Here is an 11,898-nt window from a genome sequence, read left to right as displayed (position 1 = left end):
CCATAAAGTCTGTTTGCACACAGCCCTTTTAATTGTAATGTGATTACTGCTCTCATATTCAATGACTTATGTAACCATCTCCATTGATACTACTATTTAGGTTATTTCCAATGTTTTAGCATTATGGATAACACCATAATTAACATTTCTGCATATCCAATTTAAAAACAAAGAATATGGAAGGATTACTCAGCAACAAATATTTCCTAAGCAAAAACTATGTACTAGTCACTATACTTAACAGGTGGACTCTTAACACAATCCTTTCTGGAGTAAGGCAGGTATAAGTAAGTACCTCAACAAGTAAATGAAATGCCTTGCAATAAAAAAGATCTGGCTCCCCAGCAACTGTGAATAAAATCCAAACATCCCAACAGCATACGAATTCCTACATGACCTGGCCTGGCGCGGTGGCTCACGCCTGTAATCCCAGCACTTTGGGAGGCTGAGGCGGGCAGATCATGAGGTCAGGAGTTCGAGAACAGCCTCGCCAATATGGTGAAACCCCATCTCTACTAAAAATATAAAAATGAGCCGGGCATGGTGGCATGTACCTGTAGTTCCAGCTACTTAGGAGTTTGAGGCAGAAGAATCACTTGAACCCGGGAGGTGGAGGTTGCAGTGAGCTAAGATTGCATCACTGCACTCCAGCCTGGGCAATAGAGTGAGACTCCATCTCAAATTAAAAAAAAAAAAAAAAAAAAATTCCTACATCAGCTGGTTGTGACCTCTTTCTCCTAACCATCCCAGGCTCAAACTTCATGCAGCCTCCTCTGCTCACCCAAAAAACATATACACGTACGAGTCTTTGCTCAATTCTCTTTATTTTTCTATAATACCTTTTCTTTCCCTATTTGTCTGGAAACCAATGAAGTCTTTAAATGTAGATGTCAACTTTTGTTAAACACCTTTTCACCTTACTCCAAACAGCACACAGTATAATTCTCTGTGCTGCTGTCTCCATATACTAGACTGTGAGCTCCTTGAGACATAAAACTATGTCTTAACTCATTTCTGTATGCTCAAGAACTAGGATAGTGCCTTGTACACAGTGATCCACAGGTTTTTTGAATAAATGACTATCTTCCTAACACCATCTCACTAAAGAACTAAATTTATATCAGATTTTGCTAAAACATATTTCAAACTGAACTAAGAATATCTACAGCTAGACTTTTTTTTTTTTGAGACAGAGTTTTGCTCTGTTGCCGAGGCAAGAGTGGAGTGGCGCAATCTCAGCTCACTGCAACCTCCACCTCCCGGGTTTAAGAAATTCTCTGCTTCAGCCGGGCACGGTGGCTCATGTCTGTAATCCCAGCACTGTGGGAGGCCAAGGTGGGCAGATCACGAGGTCAGGAGATCGAGACCACGGCTAACACGGTGAAACCCCGTCTCTACTAAAAATACAAAAAATGAGCCAGGCGTGGTGGCGGGTGCCTGTAGTCCCCGCTACTCAGGAGGCTGAGGCAGGAAAATGGCGTGAACCCAGGAGGCGGAGCTTACAGTGAGCTGAGATCACGCCACTGCGCTCCAGCCTGGGCAACAGAGTGAGACTCCATCTCAAAAAAAAAAAAAAAAAAAAGGAAGAAATTCTCTGCTTCAGCCTCCTGAACAGCTAGGATTACAGGCACATGCTACCATGCCCAGCTAATTTTTTTGTATTTTTAGTAGAGACGAAGTTTCACCACCTTGGCCAGGCTGGTCTTGAACTCTTGACCTTGTGACCCACCCGCCTCGGCCTCCCAAAGTGCTGGGATTACAGGCGTGAGTCACCGCACCCGGCCTACAGCTAGACTTATACTGAAACAGACAGCTGTTCACCTTTGAGACCATGAAGAGTTAATGCTTTAATTCTACAAAAGGGTAGTACCTTTCTGTTCAGGGTACAACTATAAAGTATCCATTTTCTTGCTGATGAAATTTTTCATGTTTTAGAGAAGATTAGAACGTCTAATATACCATCTTTAACATATTAGCAGTAGAACAGGACACTTACAAAATAATCCAAATATAGGTCTAATAAAAAGACACAGGATTCAGACAAATCTCACGTGCAAATTTGCAAAACATTATGGAGGCCAAAAAAAAAGGGGTACTGAGGCACCAAATGGCTTCCATACTTCCAAACAAGGATGCATGGATAAAAGATGGCCCCACAGCTGGTATGGGGAATGACATCAGTAAGACAGTAAGACACATTAGAGAAGAGGTCAACGAAAGTATAATAAACTGCTTCCACCTCAAGGTTCTCTAATATTCACGAGCAATCACATTTCTAAAAAGATTCCTCAGCTGACCTAAAGACATCAAACTCTCTACCCACCAAAGACTACGTACCAATACAACGATTTTGGCCTGTGGCTGCCTTGTGTTGATAAGTTGTACAATGGCCTCAATCCCACCTGCTACCTCTTCTGCTGTATTTTCGTGGTTGTTTGTTCCTACCCAGACAACAATGACCTGCAATTGAAGAAAGAAAAAAAGGGGGTAAGGAGGAGATAAATACCCAGGAATAAAGGAGTGTCCACCATTTAGATGAAAACCTTCTTTTTCTTTTTTTGAGACGGGGCCTCGCTCTATCACCCAGACTGGAGTGCAGTGGCACCATTTTGGCTCACTGCAACCTCCGCCTCCCAGGTTCAAGCGATTCTCCTGCCTCAGGCTCCCGAGTAGCTGGGACTACAGGCATGCACCACCATGCCTGGCTAATTTTTGTATTTTTAGTAGAGACTGGGGTTTCACCATGTTGCCCAGGCTGGTCTTGAACTCCTGACCTCAGGTAATCCACCCGCCTTGGCCTCCCAAAGTGCTGGGATTATAGGTGTGAGCCACCACCCCTGGCCGAAAATCTTATTTCAAAAAGCAAAGAAGGAAAGATAAACTTCTCAAATGGTGCTGGCTAACTTCAACTGGACAGCTACCTTACTAAATTTTCTTTTTTTTTTTTTTTTTTTTTTGAGACGGAGTCTCGCTCTGTTGCCCAGGCTGGAGTGCAGTGGCTGGATCTCAGCTCACTGCAAGCTCTGCCTCCCGGGTTCACGCCATTCTCCTGCCTCAGCCTCCCAAGTAGCTGGGACTACAGGCGCCCGCCACCTCGCCCGGCTAGTTTTTTGTATTTTTTAGTAGAGACGGGGTTTCACCGGGTTAGCCAGGATGGTCTCGATCTCCTGACTTCGTGATCCACCCGTCTCGGCCTCCCAAAGTGCTGGGATTACAGGCTTGAGCCACCGCGCCCGGCTAAATTTTCTTTTAAGAGAGACAGCATCATGCTACATTGCCCAGGTTGGTCTTAAACTCTGGGCTCAAGTCGTCTTTCTTTGGCCTCCCAAAATGCTGGGATTACAAATGTGAGCCACCACACTCAACCAGGGCAGACATCTTAATGCACTGATTTATGCCTCATATCAGGATAAATTCTAAGTGGAATAATATTTAAGTGGTAAAATTGTACTAGGAGGAAACAAGAGAATTATATCATGCAACAGGGAGGTAATTTCTCAACATCCAAAAATTATACAAAAAAGATTAATACATTTAACTGTATAAAAATAAAACCTGGCCAGGTGCAGTGGCTCACATCTATAATCTCAATGATTTGGGACGCTGAGGTAGGAAAACTGCTTCAGCCCAGGAGTTCAAGGCTGCAGTGAGCCATGATCACACCACTGCACTCCAGCCTGGGTGACATGGTAAGACCCTGTCACGGTATAAATACACAGGTGCACTCAAGGAAAAGAGTCACAGAGGTGGAGGCTGGAAGGAATTTTAATAAATTTTTTTTTTTTTTTTTGAGACAGTTTTGCTTTTGTTGCCCAGGCTGGAGTGCAATGGCTTGATCTCAGCTCACCGCAACCTCCGCCTCCTGGGTTCAAGCGATTCTCCTGCTTCAGCCTCCCGAGTAGCTGGGATTACAAGCATGGGCCACCATGCCCGGCTAATTTAAGACCTCGCAAAGTGCTGGGATTACAGGCGTGAGCCACCGCGCCCGGCCTCTTTACTTATTTTTGAAACGGAGTCTTGGCCGGGTGCGGTGGCTCAAGCCTGTAATCCCAGCACTTTGGGAGGCCGAGACGGGCGGATCACAAGGTCAGGAGATCGAGACCATCCTGGCGAACACAGTGAAACCCCGTCTCTACTAAAAATACAAAAAACTAGCCAGGCGAGGTGGCGGGCGCCTGTAGTCCCAGCTACTTGGGAGGCTGAGGCAGGAGAATGGCGGGAACCCGGAAGGCGGAGCTTGCAGTGAGCTGAGATCCGGCCACTGCACTCCAGCCTGGGCGACAGAGCAAGACTCCGCCTCAAAAAAAAAAAAAAAAAAAAAGGAGTCTTGCTCTGTCACCCAGGCTGGAATGCAGTGGTGCGATCCTGGCTCACTGCAACCTCTATCTCCTGGGTTCAAGTGACTCTCCTGCCTCAGCCTACTAAGTAGCTAGGACTACAGGTGCGTGACACCACGCTTGGCTTTTTTTTTTTTTTTTAAACTAGAGACAGGGTTTCACTACGTTGGCCAGGGTGGTCTTGAACTCCTGGCCTCAAGTGATCCACCCACCTCGGCCTCCCAAAATTCTAGGATTACAGGCATGACCCACCACGCCCATCCAACAAGTTTTTCTCTTTAGGAAAAAAAAAAAAAATCACAGTCTGGCATTGTAGCTCAAGCCTATAATCCCAGTATTTTAGGTGGCTGGGGCAGGAGGATCATCTGAGGCCAGGAGTTTGACACCAGCCTAGGCAACATAGCAAGACCAAGAAAGACCCTGTCTACAAAAAGAAATTTAAAAATCAGCTGAGCACGGTGGCACATGCCTGCAGTCCTAGCTGTTCGGGAGGCTGAGGCCATAGGGTCATCTGAGTCCAGGAGTTTGAGGTTACAGTGAGCTATCATTATGCCACTGCATTCTAGCTTGGGCAACAGAGAGAACTTGTCTTAAAACAAACAACTTTCAATGAAAGCACGTTTTGTCAGGGCTCAGTTTTTATTTTTTTGGGGGGAGCTGAAACGATATATAGTGTGTGCCAACTCAGAGTATATATAAGATACTGGGTAGAAATGTTCATTTGTTCACATCTGCTTCTAATTTTCTTCAGACGAACTTGCAAGCCTTGATTACCAACCTGTTTATATGGTTAAACAGATCCAAAATTACTTCCTGAAGTTAATCATGGCCCTACTCCCATGGCCCACCTCTGAGTAGTTTTCCCCTCATACTGCCCAAGGTCTATGCATTCTACAGAATAGCACACCTCATTAGCATAAAATCTCTTCCTTCGGCCAGGCACAGTGGCTCATGCCTGTAATCCCAGTACTTTTGGGAGGTCAAAGCCAGTGGATCACGAGGTCATGAGTTCAAGACCAGCCTGGCCAAGATGGTGAAACCCCATCTCTACTAAAAATACAAAAATTAGCTGGGCACAGTGGCAGATGCCTGCAATCCCAGCTACTCAGGAGACTGAGGCAGGAGAATCGCTTGAACCCAGGAGGCGGATGTTGCAATGAGCCAAGATTACACCACTGCACTCAACCTGGGCGACAAAGCAAGACTCCATCTCAAAAAAAAAAACCTCTTCCTTCAATTTAAGAAGATAATTATAACAACTACAAATACACCAATAGGCAAACAATTCACTAGTTTCTTAATTATATATTTTGATATATTCTTAGGCAATGACAGTATCATTTACCTTAAAGAGGCATGAAACAAATAGCGAAACAGGTCTTTAAAGAACCAATTTTTTTTTTTACTACCAGTTTCAGACTATTTAACTATCCAAAAGACACTTAAGATTAATGACATTCTTTGACAAGTAACTTTCATTTCACCTTAGGCTTAATATTCTCCAGTTCTCCATTCTTTAGTCTCCACAAAACATGTCTTGTTGTATCTCCCCCAATTCCAAAATTCAGTGCATGAAGTGGGGAAAAAAGCTCTCGCCATATCTAAAAAAAGAAAAACTTGATTTAGTGCAGCTAAAACTAGGGGAAAGTTTAATCTTTCAATTGCAATGTGTTGCAAAGCATTAGAAATAATTTCCTTTTCCTGTATTTAAAGATAACACTGCAATGGTGTGACACTCACTGTTTAAGGACGTTGAAAATACCACTGTGTAACTCAGTTCTTAATGTAGCCTTAGGTTTCAGCTCAAGAAATGAGTCACAACTCAATCTGATGCCCCCTAAAAGGTACCAACATTAATAATTAAGCTGTCAACTCAACAAACTCTCCTTTCCACTTACTGAACTATACAAACAGGGTGAAGTGGAAACAAGAGATGAAGAAATTTAGAGTGCTAGAGCTAAAAAAAAAATTAAAGCTATCTTTTCTTTTAAATTTCCCCTGGGGCGGGGCACGGTGACCCAAGCCTATAATCCTAGCACTTTGGGAGGCCAAGACACGTGGATCATTTGAGGCCAAGAGTTCAAGACCAGCCTGGCCAACATAGTGAAACCCCATCTCTACTAAAAATACAAAAATTAGTCAGGCATGGTGGTGCATGCCTATAATCCCAACTACTTGAGGGGTGAGGTATGAGAATCTCTTGAGCCTGAGGTTGTGCCACTGCACTACAGCCTCGGCAATGGAGTGGGACTCGGTCTCAAAAAATAAATAAATAAATAAAATAATAAATTTCCCATGGAAAAATGCCTAACCATACAAGATCGGGAATAGCTTACCACAAAAATATATGAAATAGGAAAATGGCAAAATATAAATAAGAATCATGACTCGGATATACACGTTATCAGCAAATACAAATGGGAAATATAAGTTACAAATAATAACTGACAATCTGACTAGAGTAAATATAAACAAACATAACATTAAGCTTCTCAGAAACCAGACTAAAAGGGGAAGTTTCATTATAAACAATGCTTCAGATCAGAACATGTCCAAGTTAAAAGAAAGAAAAGAAAATCCCTTTAGGTAGCTTTGATTTCTCTTATAACCTCAATTAGGGCTTCTCTAAGAGGCACAAATAAGCTCAGCTCAGAATGAAAGTCTATTAGTAATGAATGGTTATACATGAGTAGCCAAGAACCACGCTCACCCCTTCCACCTTTACCTCATATTGCTGCATTAACTGCACCATGGAGTCTCCCACAAATAGTACATCAGGCTCTTTGTCTTTACAGTCCAAAACAAATCTGTTGTGCTGGTTTGAAGAAGAAAGAAAAATTATTAACTGGCACTTCTGGCTGGGTGTGGTGACCCATGTTTGTAATCTCAACATTTTGGAAGGCCAAGGCAGGAGGATGGATCACTTGAGGTCAGGAGTTTGAGACTAGCCTGGGTAATATATCAAGATCCCACCTCTACAAAAACAACTTTTTTTTTTTTTTTTTTTTTCCTAAGACAGGGTCTGGCTCTCTTACCCAGGCTGGAGTACAGTGGCATGATCTTGGCTCACTGCAACTTCTGCTTCAGGGGCTCAAGCCATCCTCCCACCTCAGCCACCTGAGTAGCTGGGACTACAGGCTCATGCCACCATGCCTGGCTAATTTTTTGTAGAGATGGGGTTTTACCATGTTGCCCAGGCTGGTCTCCAACTCCTGAGCTCAAGCAATCTGCACACCTCAGCCTTCCAAAGTGCTGGGATTCCAGGTGTGAGCCACACATCCAGCCAGAAAAAAATTGTTTTGAATAAAAAAAGAAACTGGTATTTCTTTTCCTGTGAGACTTCTTGGCCTAGAAAGAACAGCTGTCCAAGCAGTTACTGTTGTTACACATTTTTTTAGTCTATCCCCAAAGATTATTCCTCTCATTCTATAAATTAACTGTTTGAACTTTCTTCTCACCCTTACTATACTGATCATTCTAGTACTCTCAAGAAACCCAGATTTCTAATGAAACCAGAATAGAAAAATACATGTAATACACTATGTAGAAGTTTACCTTTTCCTTAAACTTTTATTAAGAAAATTGCAAATACACAGAAAAGTTGACATAGTAAAATGAACATACACATCTGCCTCTTATATTCAACAACTGATAGTATTTTCCCATGTTTACTTTACCTCTACGTATGCGTGCATGTTTGCTGGACTATTTGTGAAGTAAAATGCAAACATTATGATTCTTCACCATGATGCATCTCCTAAGCATGCATCTCCTAAGAGTAAGAACATCTTCTTATAAAACCACAAATTGGGCGCAGTGGCTCATGCCTGTAATCTCAGCACTTTGGGAGGCCAGGGCGGGCGGATCACCTAAGGTTGGGAGTTTGAGATCAGCCTGGCCAACATGGTGAAACCCCATCTCTAATAAAAATACAAAAATTAGCCAGGCATGGTGGCGGGTGCCTGTAGTCCCAGCTACTCAGGAGGCTGAGGCAGGAGAATTGCCTGAACCTGGGAGATGGAGGTTGCAGTGAGCCGAGATGGTGCCATTACACTCCAGCCTAGGCAACAAGAGCGAAGCTCCATCTTAAAAACAAACAAACAAAAAAACCCACAAATTATTATAAGTAGGAAATGAAACAATCCCATAATATCTAATATTCAGTCCATATTCAATTTTTCAAATGGCTCCAAGAGTTGGATAAAGTATTACAACATCATTTTTTCAACTACGATCCAATCAGGTTCCATGTATTTTATTTGAATGCAGACTTTGAAAATATCTGTTAACTTCCAAATGTGAGACACTGGCAAACTAGGACTCAATCCTTTTCAGTCAAATCCAAGTTTATAAACAGTGGTAATCTCCTCAGAGTGCCTCTTTCTGTTATAAAGGTACAAGACACTTTCTAAAATTGATTTTGGCCAGGTGTGGTGGCTCATGTCCATAATCTCAGCACTTTAGGAGGCCAAGGTGGGAAGGATAGCTTGAGTCCAGGCATTCAAGACCAGCCTGGGCAACATCATGAGATCCCTTCACTATGAAGAAAAGAAATAAAAGAAAAAAAAAGAAAGAAAAAAGATAAATTTTATCCATTAATGTTAAAGAACATAGTCTAAACTTTTATTTTTATTTTATTTTACTTTTTGGAGATGGAATCTCACGTCACTCAGGCTGGAGTGCAGTGGCATGATCTTAGCTCACTGCAACCTCCACCTCCCGAGTTCAACCAATTCCTATGTCTCAGCCTCCTGAGCAGCTGGGATTATAGGCACCCGCCACCATGCCCAGCTAATTTTTGTATTTTTAGTAGAGACGTGGTTTCACCATGTTGTCAGGCTGGTCTCTAACTCCCGACTTCAGGTGATCCACCCGCCTCGGCCTCCCAAAGTGCTGGGATTACAGGCATGAGCTACCGCGCCAGGCCAGTTTAAACTTTTATATTCATCCCTGAAACAAATTTATACAATGCTCTAGGTCTGTAATGTAGGTCCAGGCAAAGGCCTACTCTCTTTTTTTTCCCAAAGACGGGGTCTTGCTATGTTGCCCAAACTGGACTGAATTCCTGGGCTCAAGTGATCCTCTTGCCTTAGCCTCCCAGGTAGCTAGAACTACAGGTATGCTTTATCATGTCTAGCTTTCCAATGCTGTTTCTTTTTCTCAAACTCTACGTTCAATTTTGTTTCCCTTAGGAATTAAGGAAGAGTTACTATTCAAGTACTTCTGTTGACAATACCAACACAGATGAGGCTGTGGTAAAACTCAGATATTCATCCACAGGTGAAGTGTAAAGTGACAGAAATACTTCTGGAAATAATTTTACAGATTATGAAAACACCTCCAGCCAGGTGTGGTGGCTCACACCTGTAATCCTAGGCCTCTGGGAGGCCAAAGTGAGCAGATCACATGAGCTTAGGAGTTCAAGACCAGCCTTGGCAACATGCAAAACCCCATCTCTAATTAAACAAACAAACTATATATATATTCATTTATTTATTTAAAAAAAGAAAAAAAAACACTTCCTCTCTTAGGGTGACAGGATTAGGGACAGCTTTTTCCTTGCTTCCATATTTTGTGCAAACACATATTTTAAAAATTACTGTTTCAGTAAATATTTTTAAACTGAGGAGACATGAGCAAGAATAAAAGTTTAGTGAATAGGTGCTTTTTCCTATCATGTCAACTCCCTATTGCAGGTACTGTAGTACCAACTACCTTTCTCTTTTTTTTTTTTTTGAGATTTTGAGACAGGGTTTCACTGTGTCACCCAGCCTGGAGTACAGTGGCAGCTGTGAACGACAGCTCACTGCAGCCCCAACCTCCCAGGCTCAGGCTAGGGAGGGCTTACATGATCCTCCCTGCCTCAGCCTCAGGCGCACTTCACCATATCCAGCTTTTTTTTTTGTGGGGTGGGGGGTTTTTGTAGAGACAGGGTTTTGCAATGTTGCCCAGGCTGGTCTGGAACTCAAGCGATCCACTCACCTCTGCCTCCCAACGTGCTGAGATTACAGGCCCAAGCCACTGCACCCAGCCCCAGCTACCTTTCCACACCAATAAAATAGCTTGTGTTTGTCCAGTGTCGTGGAATGTAAGACTGCTATGATAAAGGTTCTAGTACTTTTCTCCTAAAGTTTAATAGTTGTAATAAATTTGGAAAAATAGAAAGGACCAAAACAACACATCTATAATCCTACCACCTTAACCTAGTAACTATGACCATGCTTGAGTATTTTCTCCTCAACTTTTTTCACACCCTCTGTTATCTCTTTTATATAGTTTAAGTATCATGGACACCTCTTTCTGGCACTATATGTCTGGGGCCGAAAAAAACCAATGTTCAAATTCTAGCTTACCTACTTTCTAGTCCAGTGATCTTAAACCAGCACTTAATTTGTGCCTTGGTTTTAACATGTGCTAGCAACTCCATTTTAGAGTTGTTAAAGATTCCCAGCTATATCGTCTGGCACCCACTAGGCACTTGAAAAATGGTAGCCATTATAGTTGCATTTAACATCATACTAGAACCAGTTTTCTATGTAGCAACACAGTTTTTATAATCGTAACTTTTAATGGCCATATATTCTTTTTTAGACACAGGATCTTGCCCTGTCACCGAGGGTGTAGGGCAGTGCATGATCACAGCTTACTATAGCCTCAAACTCCCAGACTCAAGCAATTCTCCTGCCTTGGTCTCCCTAGAAGCTGGGACTAGAGGCACACACCCAGCGAATTTTTTTGTTCTATTTTTTGTAGAGTCAGGGTCTTGGTGTGTTTCCTAGGCTACACATCTGGCCTCAAACGATCTACTGGCCTCAGCCTTCCAAAGTGCTGGAACTACAGGTATGAGCCACTGCACCTAATATACTCTACTGAATACACTCAATGACACATTTTTGTTTGCTTTTTTGGGGGGTGAGGGGAATGAGGGTCTATGTTGCCCAGGCTGGTCTTGAACTCTGGTGCTTAAGCATCCTCTTGCCTCAGCCTCCCAGGTCATGCTTTTCTTCCTGTGGACAGACTTGCCAGTGGCCTCTTTTTGTGAATCTAATAAGCGTAATAAAGGGATATATATATAGCTTTTCCTACGTTGGAAATTCTTAAAATCAGTATTTTTATGAATTTTGGACATATTTCCAAATTCTTAACAAAAGGGCTATATACCAATCTGTAAGGACTCCAGCAATATATTAGAACTGGTTTTACTGTACTTGCACCTGAATAAGATATTAACATTTTTCTTTCTCTTCCTAACTTTTTAATTTACACTTTTTGGAAACAAAGTTAAACACTTTCTATCATGTCTACTGAAATACTTATATATTAGTTCCTTTAGGATATTTTTATTGATAATACATGATATCTATGCTTCATCTATAATACTTACCATGTATATTTTCCTTAGTCTGCTGCTGAGCCTTATTTTTCTGGTTAATATGTTTTGATACGATTTACATTATGTTTGGCAAGTCTTTCAACATTACCCTTAAGAAAACCTTTTAGGCCAGGCACGTGGTGGCTCACGCCTGTAATCCCAGCACTTTGAGAGGCTAAGGTGGTTGGA

At 42.3% G+C, this 11,898-nt stretch overlaps 1 protein-coding gene across 2 annotated transcripts in view; it reads right to left on the bottom strand.

Moving 5' to 3' along the window:
- The window catches only part of PAFAH1B2 (platelet activating factor acetylhydrolase 1b catalytic subunit 2), a 28,418-nt gene that overhangs the window by 4,474 nt on the left and 12,046 nt on the right, over positions 1-11,898 (bottom strand). For both annotated transcript variants that reach the window (XM_033206822.1, XM_033206823.1), the window contains exons 3-5: positions 7,063-7,152; positions 5,822-5,938; positions 2,338-2,460 (exon numbers count right to left, since the gene is read on the bottom strand). In XM_033206822.1, coding sequence (XP_033062713.1) covers positions 2,338-2,460; positions 5,822-5,938; positions 7,063-7,152 — 330 coding nt within the window. The remainder of the gene's footprint in view (positions 1-2,337; positions 2,461-5,821; positions 5,939-7,062; positions 7,153-11,898) is intronic.

This window comes from Trachypithecus francoisi, unplaced genomic scaffold (genome assembly GCF_009764315.1).
Source record: "Trachypithecus francoisi isolate TF-2019V2 unplaced genomic scaffold, Tfra_2.0 Lachesis_group8, whole genome shotgun sequence".
Lineage (NCBI taxonomy): Eukaryota > Metazoa > Chordata > Mammalia > Primates > Cercopithecidae > Trachypithecus > Trachypithecus francoisi.
Note: the sequence above shows the minus strand (reverse complement) of the source record. Positions and strands in the feature narration are given on the sequence as shown.